This window comes from Aotus nancymaae, unplaced genomic scaffold (genome assembly GCF_030222135.1).
Source record: "Aotus nancymaae isolate 86718 unplaced genomic scaffold, 86718_ANA_hifiasm-v0.15.2.pri h1tg000117l, whole genome shotgun sequence".
NCBI classification, from domain to species: domain Eukaryota; kingdom Metazoa; phylum Chordata; class Mammalia; order Primates; family Aotidae; genus Aotus; species Aotus nancymaae.
Genome location: NW_026988532.1, coordinates 2,520,811 through 2,545,345, shown reverse-complemented (window position 1 = coordinate 2,545,345; position 24,535 = coordinate 2,520,811). Strand labels below are relative to the sequence as shown.

Below are 24,535 nucleotides of genomic sequence, written 5' to 3'. Positions count from 1 at the left end.
AAATAATGTCTTATATATTTTTCATTAAGCTTGAGCAATTAGAATCACTAGTACTGCTTTTTTGCCATTTTAGCTTTTTCTATTAGAATGGGATGAGAAAGTTCACAGGTATTTATCTGTAGCATATCTAAAACTAATGATAATAATTCACATTTGTATTATGCTTCACTGTTTATGTAGTTGTTACTGTGGAGAGTGAAATCCAAGATAAGAGGGAGATTACTTAAAAGTGAATTTGATAATTTCCCTGAGGTCTTTTTGTCTGTCCGAGATTTAACAGGGTAGCATGATTGTTTTTCTTATACAAAACAGAATATAACTAAACTCATATAAATTTGACTCTAAGAATTAGTAATTTTCCACTTATTAGAAGATTATTATTCAGCATATCCACACTTAAAACTGCATGTCCAAAAATTTTCTTCCATTCTGTAGGTTGCCTGTTCACTCTGATGATAGGTTCTTTTGCCATAATAGAAGTTCTTTAGTTTAATTTTGCAATCTATCCATCTGACAAAGGGCTAATATCTACAATCTACAAAGAACTTGAACAAATTTACAGAAAAAAAAAACAACCCCATCAAAAACTGAGCGAAAGATATGAACAGACACTTCTCAAAAGAAGACATTTATGTGACCAACAAACATATGAAAAAAACTCACCATCACTGGTAATTAGAGAAATGCAAATCAAAACCACAATGAGATACCATCTTACACCAATTAAATGGCAATCATTAAAGAGTTAGGAAACAACAGATGCTGGAGAGGATGTGGAGAAATAGGAACACTTTTACACTGTTGGTGGGAGTGTAAATTAGTTCAACCATTGTGGATGACAGTGTGGCAATTCGTCACAGATCTAGTACCAGAAACACTTGACCCAACAATCCCATTACTGGGTATATACCTAAAGGTTTATAAATCATTATACTATAAAGACACATGCACCTGTATGTTTATTCCAGCACTATTCACAAAGCAAAGACTTTGAACCAACCCAAATGCTCAATGATAGACTGGATAAAGAAAATGTGGCACATATACAACATGGAATGCTATGCAGCCATAAAAAAGGATGAGTTCATGTCCTTTGCAGCGACATGCATGAAGCTGGAAACCATCATTCTCAGCAAATTAACACAGGAACAGAAAACTGAACACCACATGCTCTCACTCATAAGTGAGAGTTGAATAATGAGAACACATGGACACATGGAGGGGAACATCACACACGAGGGCCTGTTGGGGGATGGGGAACTAGAGGAGAGATAGCATTAGGAGAAACACCTAATGTAAATGAAGAATTGATAGGTGCAGCAAACCACCATGGCACGTGTATACCCATGCAACAAACCTGCATGTTCTGCACATAAATCCCAGAACTTAAAGTATAATAAAAAAACAAACTGCATGTGCATCTATGAAAACAACTTTTGTCTGTTGTTAATAGAATAGTATAGGGAAATTGTCCACTTTAATACTTAGAGAATTTCAAATTCATTTATGAGTTAAAAAACATAAATATATCTAATAATTTTTCAAAATACCATGGTTACACAAGGGCTAATTTTTATTAACACTATTCTTGCTCTTCCTGAGATTCACATTTCCATTTGAGAAGTAGGCTTCAGAAACAGGAATAGAGAGGGCCCCTCCATACTCTTGCAGCAGCTCTATGAGATAGGAGTGGTCGACCCCACCTTGTAGATGAGAAAACCGAAGCTCCTTTTGTCCAGCTAATTAAAGTAGCTAAGAAGAGAGTTTGGTTTCTATGCAAGACCTATCCTATTCTGAACCCTTACTTTTCCTAGTACATCACACTACTTGGATCAGATCCACAGTTCTTAATGCTTTAAATTCACAAAAATTATGGACCAGGATATAATGTGCTATTTTACACTGAAAAATTACAGTGTTTCCAGATAGGGGGAAATATTACTCATGGTAGCCTTGTAGAAGATACAGTAGTGGTGACTTATGATGTATTTTAGTAAAAGTTAAAACAATTTGCTGTCCTAGGCCATAATGGAAATTATTGCTAAAATTATAGTTGAGATAATTCAATTCTATCAGCATAATTCAAATTCATAGAGAAACCTTGTGAACATTTGCTTTTGTTGCTGGGTGCCTTACTTGTGGCAAGCAGTAGTGATATATCTAGGTTATCATGACCCTAATTTCATGAGTCACATATAAATAGGTTTTAGCATCAGTTACACATCTGACAGCATCTGTTGCCTGCATAGTTTCCCTTGTATAATTTCACACCAAGGACTGTATTTTGGGTTGTCTTCAAAATTGGAGTGCAGCAATTTGGTTTGTTGGTGTGGTGTGTTCTTTTGTTTTGTTTACTTTTTCCAGCAACAGGGTGTTCCTCTGTCACCCATACTGGAGTGAAGTGGCATGATCATAGCTCACTGAAGCCTCAAACTCATGGGTTCAATTGACCCTCCTGCCTTACCCTCAGGTAGCTGGGACTACAGGTGCACCCCACCAATCCTAGTTGTTGCTTGTTTATTTTGTAGACGCACTGTCTCCCTATGCTACCCATGCTGGTTGCAAACTCCTAGGCTCAAGCAATCCTCTCACCTTAGGCTCCCAAATTCCTAGAATTACAGGTGGGAGCCATTGTGCTTGGCCTAGAGTACAACAAGCTGTAGATTAAACAGTTAGTTCCAAAGTCATCAATATGAAAATTTCCTTCTGTTGGGGGCAGGACAAAGAGTTAGCTGCTAAAGTCATGCCATAATTGTCATATAAATGTAATTTTAAAAGATACATGTCTTAGTCTTGAATTACTAAAGTGAAATTATTGAAATAGAAGTATGTTTATATAAAAATAAATTTATTATTAATTTCATAAATCATTTAGATATGAGATGCAATTTAGAAATTACAGCTGAAAGTACCATCTTGATGTAGTTTGTAATGTTATGTAGTTTAGCTAAGAGAAAATAGTCATCACTAACTTCTTCATGAATAATATTATAATAGAATATTTTATTGGGATTATTAAGTATTTTTAGTATATTTCTCTCTCCAGTAATCGTAGGGAAAGATATCTAATTTCAAGAGAACAAAGAATAAGAATTTAAATCAGATTTCAGAAAATTGGCCATGACCTAGAAGAATTACAGAGTTCCATGTTTTAAGTTAGTATATATAGAAATTTTCTTATTTTATAGAATGTTATTAGGCAACCATTCTAACATATACAAAGAGGTTGTTATTAAATACAAACCAAACAGTGTATTAAAATTTTGTCTAATATTTTCCTGTGGTTATGAAAGATCAATTGATTGTCAAAAAGTTTTTATAAAAATGTTGCTGAAATAGTATAACCTTTTAAATTTCTGTAACATAAAAATGTTTGACTGATTGAATATATAATTTGGAAACCCCTCCTAAAATTAGTGTATTTAAAAATTTACACTTTCTTCTCAACTAAAAAGCCATATACACCATGTCCTATTTTTAATTTTACATTTTTTTCATTAAAATGATCAATACTATCATTACAAATTAAACCATAGCATTTTAAATATATAAATTTACTTAGAAGCCTAAAAAATAAAGCATTAGTTATTACTATTTTCAACTCCATATTTTCAAAACAAAACTAGCTCTGTGCCTAGTCATAGGATTCTCTAATTCATACATACTATATATATATTTTTGTTTATTTTTTCTTATTATTTAGGGACCTCCTGGCTTACCTGGTCTTAAAGGTGACCCTGGCTCCAAGGGTGAAAAGGTGAGAATAAAAGAATGTGTTATTGATAAAAGATTATGTTTTTGTATACTAATCGCCCAGGCAGTTGCTTTTGCAGATTAAAATCATTCAAAGGAAATTTTAAACAATAACTTCATCATTCTAACCCTGAAAATAGCTTCAATCCTGAGCTTCCCAGATGTATTTAGAGGGGAGAAAATATGCAAATAGTGAAAAATATGCCAGAATTCAGTGCTATATCGTCTCACGGTTCCATTATAGCAACCATATGGAGAAAGCATATGGTTATACTAAAATAACTATTCAGAAAATAAATAGACTGAATAACAAAATATCTATTTTTATGTTTTTTAAACGTGAAACTAAAAATTTTAAACTAGAAATATCTTTCAAATACTAAGTTGATCTCTAGAATTTATGCTGTGTTGCACCATGTACTTAGAGAAATAAGCCTGTTTAAAAATGATATTATTATTGTTTGGATTATTTTTAATCTTTAAATGCCTTTTAAAGATTGCAGTCTCTGAAGAATAGAAGTTACTTCATATTAAATGAGATGCTTATTAAAATAATGAGTTCTCTGTTATTTATTTAACTAATATTATAGATGGTCATTATTGGTTAAGAGATTCCTCAAATGGAGCACTGAAAATGGTATCTGTAGAAAGCATTTTGTTTCATAATACTTCCAACGTTTAATAAAGCCCTCACTTAATGTAAGCAGTAAAAGATGCAGTTAGGTGATGAGAGGGCGATTCTTAACTGTATATTTCATTCAGAAGGATTATTTTAATTTTGTTTTTTTATCAGCATTGTTCATTTTTATGCTTTGGAAATTTAATGTGCAAATATTTTATAACTAAAATTTTATGAATATAGTAATGTACATATTATTAATTTTTTTCTCTGCTTTTCAAAGGGACATCCTGGTTTAATTGGCCTGATTGGTCCTCCAGGAGAACAAGGGGAAAAAGGTGACCGAGGGCTTCCTGGAACTCAAGGATCTCCTGGAGCAAAAGGGGATGGGGTGAGTAAAAATAAAGATTATTTTTTCTACTCCTTTCAGATAATAAATACACACACACACACACACACGCACGCGCACGCACACACACACACACACACTGCTTTAAGTATGAAAAAAAGAGAATTTAGAGTATCTTAATTCTGATTTAAGTCAGTAATGTTCTTAAAGATTTTTATTTAGCCTTAGAGTAAATACATTTTAAAAATATTTGTTTGAAACCATAAAAATTACGGTGAAACATTATTTAAACAAACATGTACTAAATTCCCATCACCTGTAAGTCATATTCTGAGAAATACAGAATATACACATATACACACATAGATTTAAAACAAAAAGCTCATCAATATTGTAGCAAAATGGGAAAAATTCTCATTATTTTGCACAAATTATTTTTTAGATTCACCGTGGAACAACGTTTAAGCCATTCAAAAATATTTTGCATTCTCTAAATTTTACAATGTATGTTGTTATGAATATGTTGAAATGTTATGATACGTGATGAAAACATGAAAATGAAATCGCTGAGGAAATCCCTTTAAATTGGCTTATTCTCTCTCTAGGGAATTCCCGGTCCTGCTGGTCCCATAGGTCCACCTGGTCCTCCAGGTTTACCAGTAAGTAGAAGACAAAATAACATTATAAGGTAGGGTTAAGTTACAAATATGACAAAGAGACACAAATTCTCTAGATTTTTATCTGTGCTTTTGCATTTGCATTTTCTAGGGTCCTCAAGGCCCAAAGGGTAACAAAGGCTCCACTGTAAGTACTTTTCCCTTAGACATTTTAATTTTTCATCAAAACCTATTTAATTGCCTCTTCTTTATTTAATGTCATCTCTCTTCTTTCTATCAGGGACCTGCTGGCCAGAAAGGTGACAGTGGTCTTCCAGGGCCTCCTGGGCCTCCGGTAAGTACATGTTAACAAGAGTGATGTTCTGATAATTCCCATCTAGTAGCTGCCAATGATTTCTCTGAATTTATAAGATGGACAAAAAGCACATCCTGTCAAAAGTGCTGATTTTATGGGAAATGTTAACTATATCATTTAAGTATTCAAGTCTGCATGCCAAGACATATTTTAATTGATTTCACTCTTCAAATATAAATACCCTAATTATATAATATAGCCTTGTTTTTATTAATTTTTCAAGAGAATCATATACTATTTTATGTCACATTAATGAAGCAAACTTATTTTGTGCCTTAAAGATACATTTATATTTGACTCTAGGAATAATGACAAAAATGCAGATGCTTCACATTTTTTCCTAGTGCATATATAATAATACTAATAAAAGCAATAATAATAGCTACCACGTATTCATACTAAAATGTTCTAGGCTTCACACAAGTAATTGAATGATAGAATTAAAATATAGATCCATGTGAAATTTTAGTCTTCTTTCTTGAGCTAAAATGTTTCCAACTATGTGTGTACTGGTTTGCTAGGGTTACCATAGCAAAGTACCACAGAGCTGGTGGCTCAAACGGCGGAAATGTATTGACTCCCAATGAAGATGTCCTCAGGGTTGGTTCCCTCTGAGGTCCGTGGTGGAGGGTTCTGTTTTGCGCTTCTCTCCTTGGCTTGTGCTGGCTATCTTTTCCCTGAGTCTCTTCACATTGTCTTCCCTCTTTGTGTATCTGTGTTTAAATTTCACCTTTTTATAAGAATATCAGTTATATCGGATTAGGGCCCACCCTAGTGATGTTATCTTAACTAACTATATCATCAGTGATTATATTTCCAAATGAGATTACATTCTGAGATACTGGGAATTAGGACTTCAACATACAAATTTTTGTAGGGTACAATTCAACCCATGACAGTATGATAACTATTTGGTATAGCTCTGCTGGTAATGTAAATTCCAGTCTGATTGCATTTATTTTAAGTTTGTTAATTTATAAAGATTTAAGTCACACATATTTGAAGCAAACTAATGTGTACATATTTTTAAAAGTTTAATGTTTTATAACTTAAATTATCATCAAATAGACAGTTGGTAAGATAGCACAATCGCTTTAAAGTGCTGTTCTAATGCTCAGAGAGTTTAAAATCTAATTGTGGACATAGGACATATAAATGATGACTAATTAATAAATAAGAGAGTAACATATATAACATAGCTACACAAGTCGGTGCCATATTTTTGTACAAAGGGCCAGAAATCATCTAACTTGTTCAACTACCTCAGTATCTCCTCAAAGTTCATCATAGAAGAATCTATGACGTTTATATATTTATAAACCTATCCTATAGCATAAATTTTGTAGCTATTGAAAAGCTAAACCAACTATAATTTTTATAACAAAAACATAACTGGTAATAATTAATATCTGCAGAATATTCCATTTTATGAAACAATTGCACTCACATTATCTTCTTTATAGGGTCCACCTGGTGAAGTCATTCAGCCTTTACCGATCTTGTCATCCAAAAAAACAAGAAGACATACTGAAGGTATGCAAGCAGATGCAGACGATAATATTCTTGATTACTCGGATGGAATGGAAGAAATATTTGGTTCCCTCAATTCCCTGAAACAAGACATCGAGCATATGAAATTTCCCATGGGTACTCAGACCAATCCAGCCCGAACTTGCAAAGACCTGCAACTCAGCCATCCTGACTTCCCAGATGGTATGTTAATAATACATGACAAAGCAAATGTACTGGGCCTCTGAGTTTCTGAGGTGCATTGTCAGCTCATTAATTCTAGTTGAATGTTTAATACAGTCTCTAAATAAAACCAAACAATTATTAACTCTCATCTTGTAGACAGAAAAAATAATTTGTATAAATCAAGATCTGCTTTGGAAAATGCTTGTCTGTTAAATAAGCTTTTATTAAATTATGACAAGATCATTTTTGGATGATTACAGCTAACACAAATGTACTTTGTTTGTAATAACTATCACAAATGTGCATATTTATACACACATGTGCATACTGTAATATGGTGATTACTAACTTATTTCACATTAATATGAATACTTACATTAATATGATTAGTATTTTAGATTACTATGAAAGGTATGGATATGTGTAAATATCATAACTGATGTACATTTAGTCTATCTGGTTAGCAATGATTTGTTGAACAGAATATTTAAGAATTGGGATAGCTTGGGACAATAATTTATCTTTCACTGATCCACAGAATCCCAAATAACTGTGAATAGCTTACTTACTAAAAACAATTAGGATAATTTATCATACCAACTCTTTGACAAAACCCTTATATACTATTGGTCAGAAAAAGAAAGAGTTTCAGGTATGCTGTTAGTTGACTAAACTTGTACAATTATTAAAGTAGCAAGGGACAGATCTTTATCTGATTTTTAAATCTCCCACTTTATGTTGAAATAATTGTCTCCCCTTTACTGTGTTGCACTACCAGTTATATAATGACAGTTATAACTGCGATCTAAATAACTCAATGTAGATAGAAAAGTTCAGTGTAGTTCAGAAACTGCCAGCATAAAAAAAGGATGTCACAAAAATCTTCTTATTTTAATCAAGCATAGCCTATTAAAGGTAAAACACAGGTAATTATTAGTGCTGCTATACAAACTGGTATCTAACATCTTCAAGTTTATGTTTATTTGAAAAAGATACATTTAGTTTAGTGATTTATAAGGAGATTTACTTTAACTGATATTGTTTAAGCAAAGGATTTAGATGATTTAGTTTGAGCTTATGCCAGAAAATTTATCCTCCTCCTTCCAATTTTAATATACTTGGCCTATCAGTAGATTCCTCTTGAGCTTATATAGCATCTAGATTAGGACACAGAACATATGATATGACTATTTCATATGATTATTAGACTTCTGACCTAGATAAATAAGGTAATCAATTATACATAATTGAAAATCAAGTATAAAAGATGGCAACATGTATTGAGTTATAAAGCAACATATGATTAACTAGTACCTGAGCAGTAAAAAAAAATACTGTAAATCTTTGGAATGGTAAGTTAACTGTGGATTATAGTTCCCACTAGTTTCTATGTAACTAGCTTCATCAGTTCTTTCCTGTGCTAATTAATTAATTAAAATTAAATATTTATTCATTTATGTATTATTAAGCAGTGCCAGACACTGTTCTTCATAAAGAAATTCAAAGATAAATGTTGGATGATTCATTTCCTTGTATTTTTTTCCTCAGAATTCTAATTTGTTTCAGACATGAGTATATTATTAATGCTGTAATCTGAAAAAAAGTGGATGTTTTTGTTAAAAAAGATATTCAAGTTATGTGACTTTTAGAATTATTTTCCTGTTTATATGCAAGTAATAGCAGAGGATAAAGCAGGTTGACATTGCATTTTTGAGAGTTCCAGCACCAAAATAAGCAACTTGAGCTTTTAAAATATTAAAAGTTTGTAACCAATGGACTTACATAATTCAAATATTTGAAATGAAGTGACAGCATGAAAAACAGTAGAAATTATAAAGGTAGGAAGAATTTGATTTCTTTCCTTCTCAGTATAAAGGTCAAAGCTGCCACCCCTATATAAAAAAAAAAAAGATTAACAAGAGAAAAGTATTAAAAATTTATTTGATTATAGTTTAACGTGACATAGGAGCCTTCAGAGTCCACCTCCAAAGATACAGAGGAAGCTGTCTGATTTTATGCTTAGATTCTATAAGGCAAGGACAGCTGTGTAGAAATGTGATATATTATTGGACAAAAAATGGTATGAGCTAATGGTAGTAATCTGAGTAGGGAAACTTAGTAAGGCCTTCTGTTCAAATTCTTTCTGGCCTCTCTCTTGTAGCATTCCATCCTCCCAGGTAAGGGGTACGACCCCTCTGGAATAAGGGTTTTAATTTCTTTATGGCCAGCTGTTACACAGAAAGGTGAGTGGATTGTAGGAGTGAAAGTTCATTAAAAATTTTAGAGCAGGGATGAAAGAAAGTAAAGTACACTTGGAAGGGGATCAAGTAAACCACTTGAGAGCTTCAAGTGCATGGTTTGACCTTTGACTTGGAGTTTGTATTGGCATGTTTCCGAGGTTTGCATCTCTTCTCCCCTGACTTGGGGTGGGCTGTCTGCAAGTGCAGTGGGCTGTCAGCACTTGGAAGGGGCCACACAGTGTCTTTACTGGAGTTGTGCGCAGCTCATTTGAGGCATTTTTCCCTTACTAGTTGAGTAAGGGAAGTAGAGGAAGGTTATCTACTAGTTAAACTCCATCCATTTGCATCTTAGTGCACATGCTTGAGCCCAATTGCCCACCTCCTGAGATCATATAAAGAAGCTACTGGTCACCAGTTTCAAGTGTTTTCTGTGAGGGCAAGGGGAGACTGCCATTCCTTGACACAAGCTGCAAAGAATTATTATTTTAGAGAGACAGTTTACAACTGCCTGACCTTTATCTGTTGGTCACCTGACATTCCTGATGGGGTTGGCAGGGCTCTCCTGCACTGTTTATGTCTGACTAACTACCTGCTATAACAGAGTAATACATTAAGGCTTTATAGCTGGTTTGCAAAAAAGGGGTTCTGGTTTCTATGACCCACTTTGGGGAGGTGGGATTCTAATTTCTATGACTTGCCTCAAGGGAGAATGAGGGATGAGAGACAGGAAGGCAGAAGATCAGAGGAAAACTGCTTCAGAGGCTTTTACTTTGGGGTATCATTTTCTGAACCCCAGCAGAAGGAAGCAAAGGAATGTTTATGTGCATATCAATTTTGGCTCCTAGTAAATCTTGTTAGCTAACACCATATTGTCACTTATCTAAAGAATAACTTTGTTACTCCTACTATTTTCCATGCTTACTCACATAACACCAAATGAATGTTCTGCAACATTTCAGTAATGGCATTAATAGCAGGCTGCATTAAAATATATAAAGTAGTCCTTCTTAGGATCCCCTTCAAAGAGAGTACATTTATTGCAAGAAGTTTTTGCAATAAAATAAGGCAGAAGTATGATCCCTGAGGCTAAGTAAATATGGTATCACCTCCATTGTTACAGAAGAATAAACTAGGAAGAAAATATATTGATCACTCAGATTACTTAAGAGGTAAATAATACTTATGAGATTTGGAGTCAAGTATATCTTATTTCAATATGCATGCAATTTACTGCACAGTGATAAATAGAATGTTAATTTTTGAGAAGATGACATTTAAGCTGAAACCAAAAAGGGATAGGCATGATAAGAAGTTTAAAAATGAATTCCATGTAGAATATATGGAATCATTTGAAAAGCTCTGAGGCAGAACAGAGAAACTATTACTGTTTATTAAAAATCATACCCCAATATGACAAAAAGCTCAAAAGGGGAAAGATCTATTAATATGTATTTGTCTTATTTCTCTAACAAAATTTGATATCTAATGCATTCAAAAATGATATCAATAAATTTTTATGACATATTTTTTCTAACTTCCAGGTGAATATTGGATTGATCCTAACCAAGGTTGTTCAGGAGATTCCTTCAAAGTTTACTGTAATTTCACATCTGGTGGTGAGACTTGCATTTATCCAGACAAAAAGTCTGAGGGAGTAAGTACCAATCTGTTTTGGTGGTGAATGTTGACAGTTCTGCCATGTTTTGCAATATTGAACTAAACAGGAAAATTATACTGTCATATTTTCATTTATCTGCTTTTCTTACAGAGTAATTAGAGTATTTCATTTGCATAAACATGAATAAGCACCAAATTAATCTACAGAGTTAACAAATGCTTCTCTTCTTTATTTTTTACCCAGATGTATTCTTTATGCACCTGCTTGCTCTCTAAAATTCTATGGCTTCCATGACACAGCACAGCTGAATCTCAAATTTTAGTGCCTGTATAGTGTTCTTCTGCCCAATTACCACATCGTAGAACTTACAGCTGCATATTACACCCAAAATATCTAAGTTTATAAAGAATTAATCTTTACATATGAGTCTTTTCTGCACTTACTTTTTAAAACGTATTTAGTTTCTCTAAACAAATTCTTTAATTTTTGCCTAACAGTATTACTGATATACTGAGTTCTATCATCTTCAAAGCTAAATGCAAATTATTAATATAAGGAAAGTTTGTTCGCGAGCATAACTGTATTCTTCAAACATGTTATAAGTGGGACATTTTGTCTTTATTGATATTCCTGTAATAAATCTCATTCTTCTTAGTAAATGATGTTGGCGTACAGAGGCACAGAAACTCCTTAAGGCAAAGCCAGTAACTTTATGTGTGGCTAATGCTTTTCGGAGGAAAGTTAAGTTTGTGAGTAAAGAGTGGTAGTAAGGGCAAGAGAAAAAGCAACTTCCATCTCCAACCCTACTTGGCAGGTGTGAAGCATAGGAAAGCTCCCCTAGCCTCCAGAGAAATGTGGAAAAACAGAAAATGCCTTTTCTTACACTGATAACTCAAGTTCCCTATGGTGAGGACTTGCATACCCTTTGCTGTTCTTCACAAAGCAGAACAATATGTGCAGATCTGTAAAAGATTCTGAGTATTCTAACCAGCAGAGAATGATTAGGGTTGTTTCTGGTCAGTGCCTTTCTTTTTTTTTTTTTCCTTTTTTTTAATTGTACTTCAGGTTCTGGGGTAAGTGTGCAGATCATGCAGGATTGTTGCGTAGGTACACACATGGCAACGTGAGCATCTCTCCTTAGTTACTGGTTAACTACTTTCAAACTTGTCACTTGGCTATGGAGTGAAGATGATACCTGCCTTTCTGGCTGACACTGAGTAACATTTTGAGAGTTTCCTTTGCAATGGGTTTCTGAATGTTCCACCAATGTCCCCTACAACCCTTAGTATTACTTTACCAAGTTATCTTTCCCCTTTTCCTTTAGTGCCAATAAGGAGAACAAAAACGAATGACTCAATTTTCACTACATAGCATTTTCAAAATCTATCTCAAATTTTTCTCTTTATCTCATTTTGTATAATCTCATTTGTATCCTTTGAAAATGATTTTAAGAACTCCTTAGTTTCCTAGTCTTAGTGAAAATAAATTATATGTATATAAAAATTTTGTTTATATTGTAAATTTTCACCTGCTTTCTAAATTTTCTGTTCCTTTGCAAAGGTGAGAATTTCGTCATGGCCAAAGGAGAAACCAGGAAGTTGGTTTAGTGAATTTAAGCGGGGAAAACTGGTATGTTATTACCTCAACATGAAATGGTTTTTCGCAAACTCAAGAAGTGAAGTTCTAATTATATATTTCTAGCCCCTAAAAGTGAAAGTCTAAATTATGCTAAAGCAGGATTCCCTGGGGTCTCTAGTTTGTTCCACTTAACATCTCTTAGACCATTGTTGTATCTTAAAGCAAGCTAACATTGGTATCTAAAAGTAAATGGAAATATGCTAAATTTACTGAAAACCAGGATCAAATAATGCATACAATTTATTAAGTACCTGAGATAGACATCGAAAAAATTGATTATGTTAGAAATATCAGGTATAAAGAATACAGTATCTACTTAATCTCTTCCTATTATTTCATTTTCTGTCTGCTTGAAAAATTCCTTCTTTGTTCTTCATTTCTATTAGTTGGAATGTCCAATTTTTTCTGATTGTTATGGCACAAATTTACTTCAAGATTTCCATACAATTAGTAGTTCATTTCAAAAATTTTCTAAAGCTATTTTAAGATTAGATGTCAACATTAAATTCATACTTAAAAGGTGTTTAAATATATACATGTGTTTATTTTAATTAGAATGTATTGAAATTGAAGCTTTTTCCAATTATCCAGATATTCAGTTGTTTAAGCTTCTTTGAAAAGCTATTATTTTCCATTTATGACTATTTATACATGTGTTATTTGTATACAAGCTCATGCATATTAACAATTTTTATTGACACTCTCCACCAAAGTTATAATTCTCTATTTCAGTGTCCAAGTTACATATTAAATATCCATCTTACATTATTATCTTTGCATAAGTTTAAAAATATACACAGATAGAGCTATATGTGTGTGGATTGAATTTTCCCAATAGATTATTTTTCTTCAGTCCCACAAAAATACTCACCATCTGACCTGCTATTCAGTAAGAAATAAGTAAAATCTGTTTTAAGGAAGCAAGTAACACATAACTGCCTTTACATTGACTTAATTTCTAATTTGGGTGAATTTCTTAACCTTCTTTTCAAATTTAAGTTTATATGTTTCCACTGAATTCAGATATTTTAATTACCAAAAATAAAACAATTTATGAAGATGCTATGAGACGGTCGTTATTAATTTACAACTAAAACTGTTTTCCTGCTGTAATTATGGAGTAAGTATTGACTCAACAAATACTAACTTTCATTGTCTTGCGCATTATGCTTGGTGCTGACAATACAGTGTTGAATACACACATCATCTAAAAATAGACGAACAGGCATTTCTGAACATATTAATACCTATGAGAACTATTGCCCCAAAATGAAAAGCAGGAACATGTTCACAGATTTGGATAAGTTGATACATTTTGAAATGTTTGAAAGGAATAGTCAAAAATCAAACAACATAAAACCAGCTAATCTTTGCATTACACTGAGATTCCTTAGTTTTCATTGTTTTACCAATTTTTTTTTCCAAAAAGATATACAAATATATTGGAACATTTCTTGGAAACGAAAGCATTTTTTACAATGTTTACTGTTTAGGAAACTAAGACATAAAGTGATTTTTTCAAAGATAAGAAATGACTACAATAACTTTGGTGGGATACAATTCATAAAATCCTGTTTCTGGGTCTTCTGACCCTCAATGTACACCTTTTTTCATTAGGTTCAAGTAGGTCTTTGGATTCATCTAGATGCTTCTAGCATCATAGTTCACTGTTGACAATGATTTTATTTTTAGTAGCATAAAAGAAGAAAGTGTCATTAGGTGCCTTTTTATTCCTTTATTCCTAGCTTTCATATTTAGACGTTGAAGGAAATTCCATCAATATGGTGCAAATGACATTTCTGAAACTTCTGACGGCCTCTGCTCGGCAAAATTTCACCTACCACTGTCATCAGTCAGCAGCCTGGTATGATGTGTCATCAGGAAGTTATGACAAAGCACTTCGGTTCCTGGGATCAAATGATGAGGAGATGTCCTATGACAATAACCCTTTCATCAAAGCCCTGTATGATGGCTGTGCGGTGAGTATAAGTTCTGCTTGCCTTCCTTCACTGAGATGAGAGGCAGCATGTCACCGTTTCAGTTTGGTCCTAAGCCAGATTTCTCTCATGAAATGGATGTCAGTTGTTACTAACATTTGGTGCTTAATATTGACATGTTAAACTATGGTATGTGAGAAGCCTGTAATGTTAACACACACAGTTACACACATAGACACTCTCAAACAGTTTTAAAGGCATAACAGAAGGTAATCTTAGAGGATATGTTATTATTCCTGATATTTGAATTATATCACAGCTAGGTATTCCTAAAATGAAAAAGAAAATAAAAAACTTTGTCATTTGCCTCCTTATTGGTGATTTTAAAATGACAGATAAATGAATCACCATTATACCATTTATAATATCAATAATTTTAGCCCTATATTTTGTTTATAAAAGCTTGTTAATTTGTACTATATCAGTTTGAGATCCACTATCATTTTTATCTCTATCTTCTAGAACTATCTTTTCACACACATAAGATTTTATACAGCAAAATAATAAATAGGTACCCTAAAAAGCTCATTGCTTTAGCTGAGTATTGATGACTGCAGAGAAATCACAATTATAAATAAATAAGTTCATGCTTTCATCAAAATGAGCAGAGTACAAGTAGAGTGAAGAAGAGAGAATAAAGCAAATTAATGGAGCAAGAGTTGGGATCTTTCCAATGTAGTTTATTGTTAAATATTCATAAAATTAACACACAACAGAAGAAATATTTTGGCTTGACCTTCTGTATTATAGTTCTGAACTTGCATTCAAATTTTCTGTAAGAGAATTTGAATATGTGTATCTTAATTTTAACTATAATGGTAAAGATGCATTATTTATATAGGAGGGACTGGGTGCGGTGGCTTGCCCCTGTCATACCAGAACTTTGGGAGGCTGGCAGATTACCTGAGATCAGGAGTTCAAGACCAGCCTGGCCAACATGGTAAAACCCTATCTACGAAAAATACAAAAATCAGCCAGGCAAGGTGGCACACACTTGTAGTCCCAGCTACTCGGGAGTCTGAGGCCAGATAATGACTCAAACCCAGGAGGCAGAGGTTGTGGTGAGCTGAGATTGCACCACTGTACTCCAGCCTGGGCAACAGAGTTAGACACTATATATATATATATATATATGGGTATTTTCATATATATATTGATATTGGTATTTCCATATATATTTATATATATATGTATGTATATATATGAAAATACCAATATCAATATTGTTATTAAATTGTATATATTAAGTCAATAACATTCTTTTTAACTATGAAATATATTGCACTATCATTAATTACAGCTAAATATTAAATGTAGTTATCAATATTCAAAATTTAAAACTTTGTCAATGATAGGAAGTGTTACTACACAGATAAAGCAAGGTTGTTTTTCTATTCTCCTCTCTCTCAGCTTCTTACCTCCACTCAGAAGCCTAAGAAAAAGTAAAATACATTTAAGAAATATTAAATGACTGTGTAACTTTTTATTTCTGCTTTATTTTACAGTCCAGAAAAGGCTATGAAAAGACTGTCATTGAAATCAATACGCCAAAAATTGATCAAGTACCTATCGTTGATGTTATGATCAATGACTTTGGTGATCAGAATCAGAAGTTTGGATTTGAAGTTGGTCCTGTTTGCTTTCTTGGCTAAGATTAGGATAAAAGACACATGAAATCAACAGAAAATATAACTTGGTGCCACCCACCCATTTTGTGCCACATGCAAGTTTTGAAAAGGATGGTATAGAAAACAACTTGCTACATAAACATGTACCATTTAGGAAATATTGATGCCCTTGTGAGAGCAGTATCACATGGCAAAAGCTTTGAAAATCATGAAGATATGTTAGTGTGGCTGAGATGGAAAGGGGTGATTCTTGATTCCCAATTCTCATCTCTCCTTTTCCTATTTGAATTTCTTGGTGCTGTAGAAAACAAAAGAGAAAAATATATATTCATAAAAAATATGGTGCTCACTCTCATCCATCCAGGATGTGCTAAAACAGTGTGTTTAATAAATTGTAATTATTTTATGTACAGTTCTATACTGTTATCTGTGTCCATTTCCAAAACTTGCACGTGTCTCTGAATTCCATCTGACTCTAATTTTATAAGAATTTCAGATCCATCATGGCAATAAATATATGTATTATGAAAAAATAAAGTTGTAATTTCTGATGACTCTAAGTCCCTTTCTTTGGCTAATAATAAAATGCCTTTGTATATATTGATGTTGAAGAGTTCAATTATTTGATGTCGCCAACAAAATTCTCAGAGGGCAAAAATCTGGAAGACTTTTGGAAGCACACTCCGATCAACTCTTCTCTGCCGACAGTCATTTTGCTGAATTTCAGCCAAAAATATTACGCATTTTGATGCTTTATTCAAGGCTATACCTCAAACTTTTTCTTCTCAGAATCCAGGATTTCACAGAATACTTGTATATACAAAAAACAAGCAAGTTTATATTTTTGGGTAGGGAAATGTGTGTAAGAAAATATATTAACAAATCAATGCTTCCATCAAGCAAACAATCATATGTATAATTTTTTTCTACCTTACCTTATCTCATTGTTTTCAGTGTGCTTCAGTAATGCAGGTTAATATTAAAGATGGAAATTAAGCAATTATTTATGAATCTGTGCAATGTTAGATTTTCTAATCAATCAAGTTCTTGAATTTGATTCTAAGTTGCATAACAGTCTCAAATATTATTTTACCTGCCCAACAAATATTATTTCTTTCCTTTCAAGATAATTTTATAAATCATTTGACTTACCTAATTGCTAAATAAATAACGTATGGTGGACTGTTATTAAGAGTATTTGTTTTAAAAGTCATACTTATTCAAGGAAATCTAAACAATTTTTTCCACTAAGGTATTTACTTTAAGGTAGCTTGAAATAGCAATACAATTTAAAAATTAAAAACTGAATTTTGTATCTATTTTAAGTAATATATGTAAGACTTGAAAATAAATGTTTTATTATTTCTTATATAAAGTGTTAAATTAATTGATACCAGATTTCACTGGAACATTTTCAACTGATAATTTATCACAAAAGAACATACCTGTAATATTGAAATTAAAACATGAAATTTGTCATAAAGAATTTCTTTTATTTTTGAAATCGAGTTTGTAAATGTCCTTTTAAGAAGGGAAGTATGAATCCTATAAATAAACTCAAGTCTTGGCTACCTGGATTGGTCATTTTCTTTCTTAAATAGTTTCCAAATTATTTTCAATTGCAGAAAAAGCTTTTGATTCTTTCTTGACCATCCAGATTAGAATAGTTTTACACTTCTGAACAAACATATTACCATTCAGAGAGTAGTTGTCTAAATCCCCTGCATGCGTAAAAAAGTCAACAGAACATGGTAATACTAAGTTTATAAAATAAAGGTAGATTATACTTGAAATTTCAAAGAGATATATTTGTAATTAAATATTTTACAAAGTCTTAAATGAGTGTTTTTATTTCAAAATTAATAATATAATCATAACTTTTTTCTTTGAAATATATTCTCTAAAATATACATTACATAATTTTTGTATTATAGAATAGAAGGATTGTACATATTGGAAAATGTACTTTAATGAAAGTATAGCAATAACAATATTTGACATATTTGCCTGCATCAGGGATGCAGTGTTGTCCATTTAAACAAAACAATCTTTAATTTGGCACTCAATAGAATGAATAGATAATTGAGTGTCTATGCTTTTCTATTCTTTTCGTATATGGATATAGTATTCTGCAGGACATGGAATTTTTTTCTCTCCTTTATGATTGATTTAATCTGGACAAAAGAAAGCTCACTAGAATAGAAAAAGCTTATTAGATGGTATTTTAGTACTGGCCATGTATTCATATGAAAAATACAAAGAATAGTATTGACCTTGAGGGCAGGGTAAATCATGGACATAGTGCACATGAAATTTGATCTAAGTCTCTTTAAGAATTAAAACTACAAACACAAAGTACAAAAGTAACTATAATGAGTAAAGATATTACAACAAATTATTAATTGTATTAAAAAGTTGACATAAACATACCAGAAAATCTCAAAATTGTCAAGCTTATTTTGGCAAATTTTACTAATAATATGGTCATGTGAACATATTTCTAGGAGATCTCCCAGGGTCTTAAATGGAGTCCATGCAAAAGAAGTGTCCTGGAGCATAGGCTTTATGAGTTTCATATTAAATAGACAGCTTCATGCTGGATAACTGTAAAACATATGAGTTACCTAAGGGTCTAGCACAATATCTGGCATATATCAGCTGTAAAGAAATTGCTGCTGCTCTAGATTTATTTCTGCTGCTATTATCACCACAGTATAAATCCCTTTCTAAAATGTAGCTAGTAACAACTGTGCTACCCAATATCATAGAACTTTTACAAAGATTTCATTTTAACAAAGTAAATATTATACAAATTGCATGATCACAGAGCCCCAAATCATCAAAGAGACTTATATACAAGTTTTACAAATGATTTGCAAAAGATACCAAAAAAGAGCAGTAGCATAAGGCATTTTAATATCCATCAAGTCTTAATTCACCAGACATAGATAAGTAAATCTTCTTTCTCTGTATTTACCAAAATGTGTTTCACTTGCCAGAGGATGAGTTTAATAGATCTTGGTGTCTCTCAGCTTTGTTACTTTGCTAGTGTCATATCCCTATACTGGCTGTCTGATTAACTATTACTCAGTACAGTTGCAGCCAAGAGTCCATAAATTGCAAAATTACTTACAGAAAACTTTTTTACAGAAAAATATCCTGCTTAAACCCTTCCAAGTTCAGTAAGCTGTACATAGCAACCCATGCAGAATCCTCATTTACTATCCATCTAGTAAATCCATCTGTCGATATTTATAAGGAGATGGTTCAGGGTAAAAAAAAGAATAGAACAAAAAAACAAAGAGTTACAAACCCACATTTAACTCTTTCTTAAAACCACAACTTGAAATAATTTCAGAAGTGTTTCAGGCTATTGTAACTGGGACTTATTTTACAATAACATTATAATGGTAGTTGTGTTTATAATACTATAGGTATGAGCTGAACAAAACCACTGTGATGTGGTTTGGCTATGTCTCCATCAAAATCTCATCTTGAATTCTCACTTGTTGTGGGAGGAACCTGGTGAGAGGCAATTGAATCATGGGGGAAAGTCATTCCAATGCTGTTCTTGTGATAGTAAGTCAGTCCAAGAGATCTGATGGTTTTAAGAAGAGGCATTGCCCTGCACAAGCTCTCTTATTTTTTGCCTGCCAGCATCCACATAAGATGTGACTTGCTCCCTCTTGCCTTCTGCCATGATTGTGAGGCTTCCCTTCCCCAACCACTTGGAACTGTAAATCCAATTAAACCTATTTATTTTGTAAATTGCTCAGTCTAGGGTAGGTCTCTATCATCATCATGAAAACAGACTAATACACTACCTTGGTACCAGTAAAGTGGGGCACTGCTGAAAAGTTACCTGAAAATGTGGAAATAGCTTTGGAACTAGGTAACAGGCAGAGGTTGGGACAGTTTGGAGGACTCAGAAGAAAGAAAATTATGGGAAAGTTTGAAACTTCCTAGAGACTTGTTGGATGGCTTTGACCAAAATGCTTATATGGTTTCAGATGGAAATGAGGAGCTTGTTGGGAATTGAACCAAAGGTGACTCTTGTGTTTTGGCAAAGAGACTGGTGGCATTTTGCCCCTTCCTTAGAGATTTGTGGAACTTTGAACTTGAGAGAGATGATTTAGGGTATCTGGCAGAATAAATTTCTAAGCAACGAGCAGTCAAGAGGTAACTTAGGTGCTGTTAAAAGCATTCAGTCTTAAAAGTGAAGTGGAGCATAATAGTTTAGAAAATTTGCAGCCTGACAATGTTGATAGTAAAGAAAATCCCTTTTTCTGACAAAAAATTCAAGCCAGCTGCAGAAATTTGCATAAGTAACAAGAAGCCAAATGTTAATCCCCAAAACAATGGGGAAAATAACTCTAGGGCACATCAAAGATCTTCAGAGCAGCCCCTCCCATCACAGGCCCAGAGGCCTAGCAGGAAAAAAGTGGTTTTGTGGGCCAGGCACAGGGTTGTCATGCTGTGTGTAGCTTAGGGACTTATTGTTCTGTGAGCCAGTTGCTCTAGCTGTGGCTGGAAGAAGCCCATATAGAGAATGTGCCTTGAGGGTGCAAGCCCCAAGCCTTGACAGCTTTAACGTGGTATTGAACCTCCACGTGGACAGAAGTCAAGAATGGTAAGAATTGAGGTTTGGGAACTTCTGCCTAGATTTCACAAGATGTATGGGAACTCCTGGATGCCCAGGCAGAAATTTGCTGTAGTGGTGGGGCCTTCATGGAGAACCTCTGCTAGGATAGTGCAGAAGGAAAATATGGAGTCAAAGCCCCCCCCCGGACATAGAGTCCCTACTGGGGTGCTACCTAGTGGAGGTATGAGAAGAGGGCCATGTTTCTCCAAATCCCAGAATGGTAGATCCACCAACAGCTTGCACTGTGTGCTTGGAAATGCTGTAGACACTCAATGCCAGCCCATGAAAGAAGTCAGGAGGGAGGCTATACTCTGCTAAACCACAGGGCGGAGCTTCCCAAGACCATGGGAGCCCACCTCTTGCAGCAATGTGGCCTGGATGTGAGACATGAAGTCAAAGGAGATCATTTTGGATCTTTAAAATGTGACTGCCTTGCTGGATATCAGACTTGCATGGGACCTGTAGCCCCTTTGTTTGGCCAATTTATCCCATTTGGAATGGCTGTATTTACCCAATGACTGTACTCACATTTTATCTAGGAAGTAACTAACTTGCTTTTGATTTTATAGACTCAGAGGCAAAAAGGGACTTGCCTCTTCTCAGATGAGACTTTGGACTGTGGACTTTTGGGTTAATGCTGGAATGAGTTAAGAATTTGGGAGACTGTTGGGAAAGTATGATTGGTTTTGAAATAGAGGGCATGAAATTTGAGAGGGGCCAATATGAAATGATGTGGTATGTCTGTGTCCCTACCCAAATCTCATTTTGAATTGCCACATGTTGTAGGAAGCAATTGAATCATGGGGGCAAGCCATTCCCATGCTGTTCTTATGATAGTGAATAAGTCTCATGCGATTGGATGGTTTTAAAAAGAGCCATTCTCCTGCACAAGTTGTCTTATTTTTTGCCTGTCACCACCCACATAAGATATAACTTGCTCCTCCTCGCCCTCTGCCATGATTGTGTGGCTTCCCGTCACGTGGAACTGTAAGTCCAGTTACACCTTTTTCTTAAGTAAATTGCTCAGTCTCAAGTAGGTCTTTATCAGAAGCATGAAAATGGACTAATACACACTGATTCCTATTCTAAAATTATCTCTATATGTCTATAAGGAAATAAGTAGCCTGTCTTTCCACAATGGGATGAATTCCTTTTCATGAAATCTAAAAAGCAATCTTACATGTCAGTAGCAGGTCTTATTCCAGCGATAACATAGTATAAAATAAGCTATTGAGTCTACTGATTTAATTCGCCACCATATTATGGTGCATGGTGTAACTAAACGATTTGGCTATTTTTTTGTCTCACAGAGTGAAATGACTATTTCTGGGGCCCAAAATAAAATTCACTTGAAATGCTGGAAACTTCTTTGCTCAAACCTATGTGGGATGTCTAGACTTTGAATTAAATGGAACAAACAAATCCACTACTTACAGATCCCTCCAGACTATGGTTCAAAAGTGTGTGCAACCAGTTCCTTAACAACACAGGTTTGTTACCTTACCTATTTCAGGGAATTAAACAAAACAAAAATAAGACATAGTGAATAAATGGTTTAAGCCACTAAGCAAAAAAAAATTGTTCGCATAGCTACCATTTAATAGGTAAAAGTATTTTCAAGACTGAAGTTTTTCATGCAATTTTTATGTAACTTTAAAGTTCCTTACTTATTTTGAATGAAACTAAGTTTATTTGTTAGATAAAATTACTACCTAGTTGTTTTCACAGTGTTTTGATGTTTTTACTTCAATAGTTAACATGGTTTGACTGTGTCTTCACCCAAATCTTATCTTGAATTGTGGCTCTCATAATCCCAACATATTGTGGGAAGGACCTGGTGGGAGGTAATTGAATCATGGTGGTGGGTTTTCTGGAGCTTTTCTTCTGTAGTGAATAAGTCTCTGAAACATAATGGTTTTATAAAGGGCAGTTTCCTTGCACTTCTCTCTCCTGCCACCATGTAAAGAAAGATGGGATTGTTTTCCCTTTGACTATGACTGTAAGTTTCCTGAGGCATCCCCAGCCTTGCTAAACTGTGAGTCAATTAAACCTCTTTCCTTTATAAATTACCCAGTGTCAGGTATGTCTTTGTACCAGTATATTGGTACTGACAGAGTGGGCTACTGCTATCAAGATGCCCCAAAATGTGGAAACGACTTTGGAACTGGGTAAGAGTCAGAGGTTGAAACAGTTTGGAGGGCTCAGAAGAAGACAGGAAGATGTGGGAAAGTTTAAAGCTTCATAGAGACTTGTCGAATGGTTTTGACCAAAATGCTGATAGTGATATGATCAATGAAGTCCAGGCTTAGGTGGTCTCAGATGGAGAGGAGGAACTTATTGTGAACTGAAGCAAAGGTGATTCTTGTTACGTTTTAGCAAAGAGACTGGCTGCATTTTGCCCCTGCCCTAGAGATCTGTGTAACTTTGAACTTGAGAGAGATGATTTAGGGTATCTAGTGGAAAAAATTTCTATGCAGCAATGTGTTCAAGATGTGACTTGGGTGCTCTTAAAAGCATTTCATTTTATTCATTCACAAATATATGATTTGGAATTGGAACTTATGTTTAAAAGGGAAGCAGAGCATATAAGTTCAGAAAATTTGCCACCTGATAATATGATAAAAAAGAAAAACCCATTTATCTGAGAAGAAATTCAAGCTGGCTGCAGAAATTCACATAAATAACAAGAAGCTAAATGTTAATCACCAAGACAATGGGGGAAAATATCTCCAGGAAATGTCAGAGGTTTTCACAAGAGCCCCTCCCATCACAGGCTTGGAGGGCTAGAAGAAGAAAAATGGTTTTATGGACTGGGCCTTGGACCTTGCTGCTTTGTGCTGTCTTGGGACTTGGTGCCTTGCACTGCAGCCATGGCTAAAAGGGGCTATTGTATAGCTCAGGCCATTGCTTTAGAGGATGCAAGCCCCAAGCCTCAGCAGCTTACATGTGGTGTTGGGCCTGTGGCTGCACAGAAGTCAAGAATTAAGATTTGGGAACCTCACCTAGATTTCAGGGGATGTATGGAAATGTCTGGATGTCCAGGCAGAGGTGTGTTGCAGGGTCAAAGCCCTCACGAACCTCTGCTAGGGCAATGCAGAAGGGAAAGGTGAGGTGGGAGCTCCCAAACAGAGTCCCCACTGGGGAAATTTCTAGTGGAGCTATGAGAAGAGGGACACCATCCCCAGACCCCAGAATGATAGATCCACCAACAGTTTACATTGTGTGCCTAGAAAAGCCACAGAAACTCAACACCGTCCCATGAAAGAAGCCAGGAGAGGAGGTGTACCCTGCAAAGTCAGAGGGGTGGAGCTTCCCAAAACAATGAGAACCCACCTGTTGCATCAGCATGACCTGGATGTGAGACATAGAGTCAAAGGAGATCAT

The 24,535-nt window shown here is 34.3% G+C and overlaps 1 protein-coding gene across 11 annotated transcripts in view; it reads left to right on the top strand.

Moving 5' to 3' along the window:
- COL11A1 (collagen type XI alpha 1 chain) overlaps positions 1-18,086 on the top strand; it is a 213,134-nt gene extending 195,048 nt beyond the window's left edge. For all 11 annotated transcript variants that reach the window (XM_064371085.1, XM_064371076.1, XM_012438753.3 and 8 more), the window contains 10 exons: positions 3,704-3,757; positions 4,656-4,763; positions 5,327-5,380; positions 5,490-5,525; positions 5,619-5,672; positions 7,157-7,406; positions 11,170-11,282; positions 12,807-12,875; positions 14,630-14,863; positions 16,387-18,086. In XM_064371085.1, the coding sequence (XP_064227155.1) occupies positions 3,704-3,757; positions 4,656-4,763; positions 5,327-5,380; positions 5,490-5,525; positions 5,619-5,672; positions 7,157-7,406; positions 11,170-11,282; positions 12,807-12,875; positions 14,630-14,863; positions 16,387-16,533 (1,119 nt within the window). In that variant the 3' untranslated portion in view covers positions 16,534-18,086. The remainder of the gene's footprint in view (positions 1-3,703; positions 3,758-4,655; positions 4,764-5,326; positions 5,381-5,489; positions 5,526-5,618; positions 5,673-7,156; positions 7,407-11,169; positions 11,283-12,806; positions 12,876-14,629; positions 14,864-16,386) is intronic.
- The last annotated feature ends 6,449 nt before the right edge of the window (positions 18,087-24,535 follow it).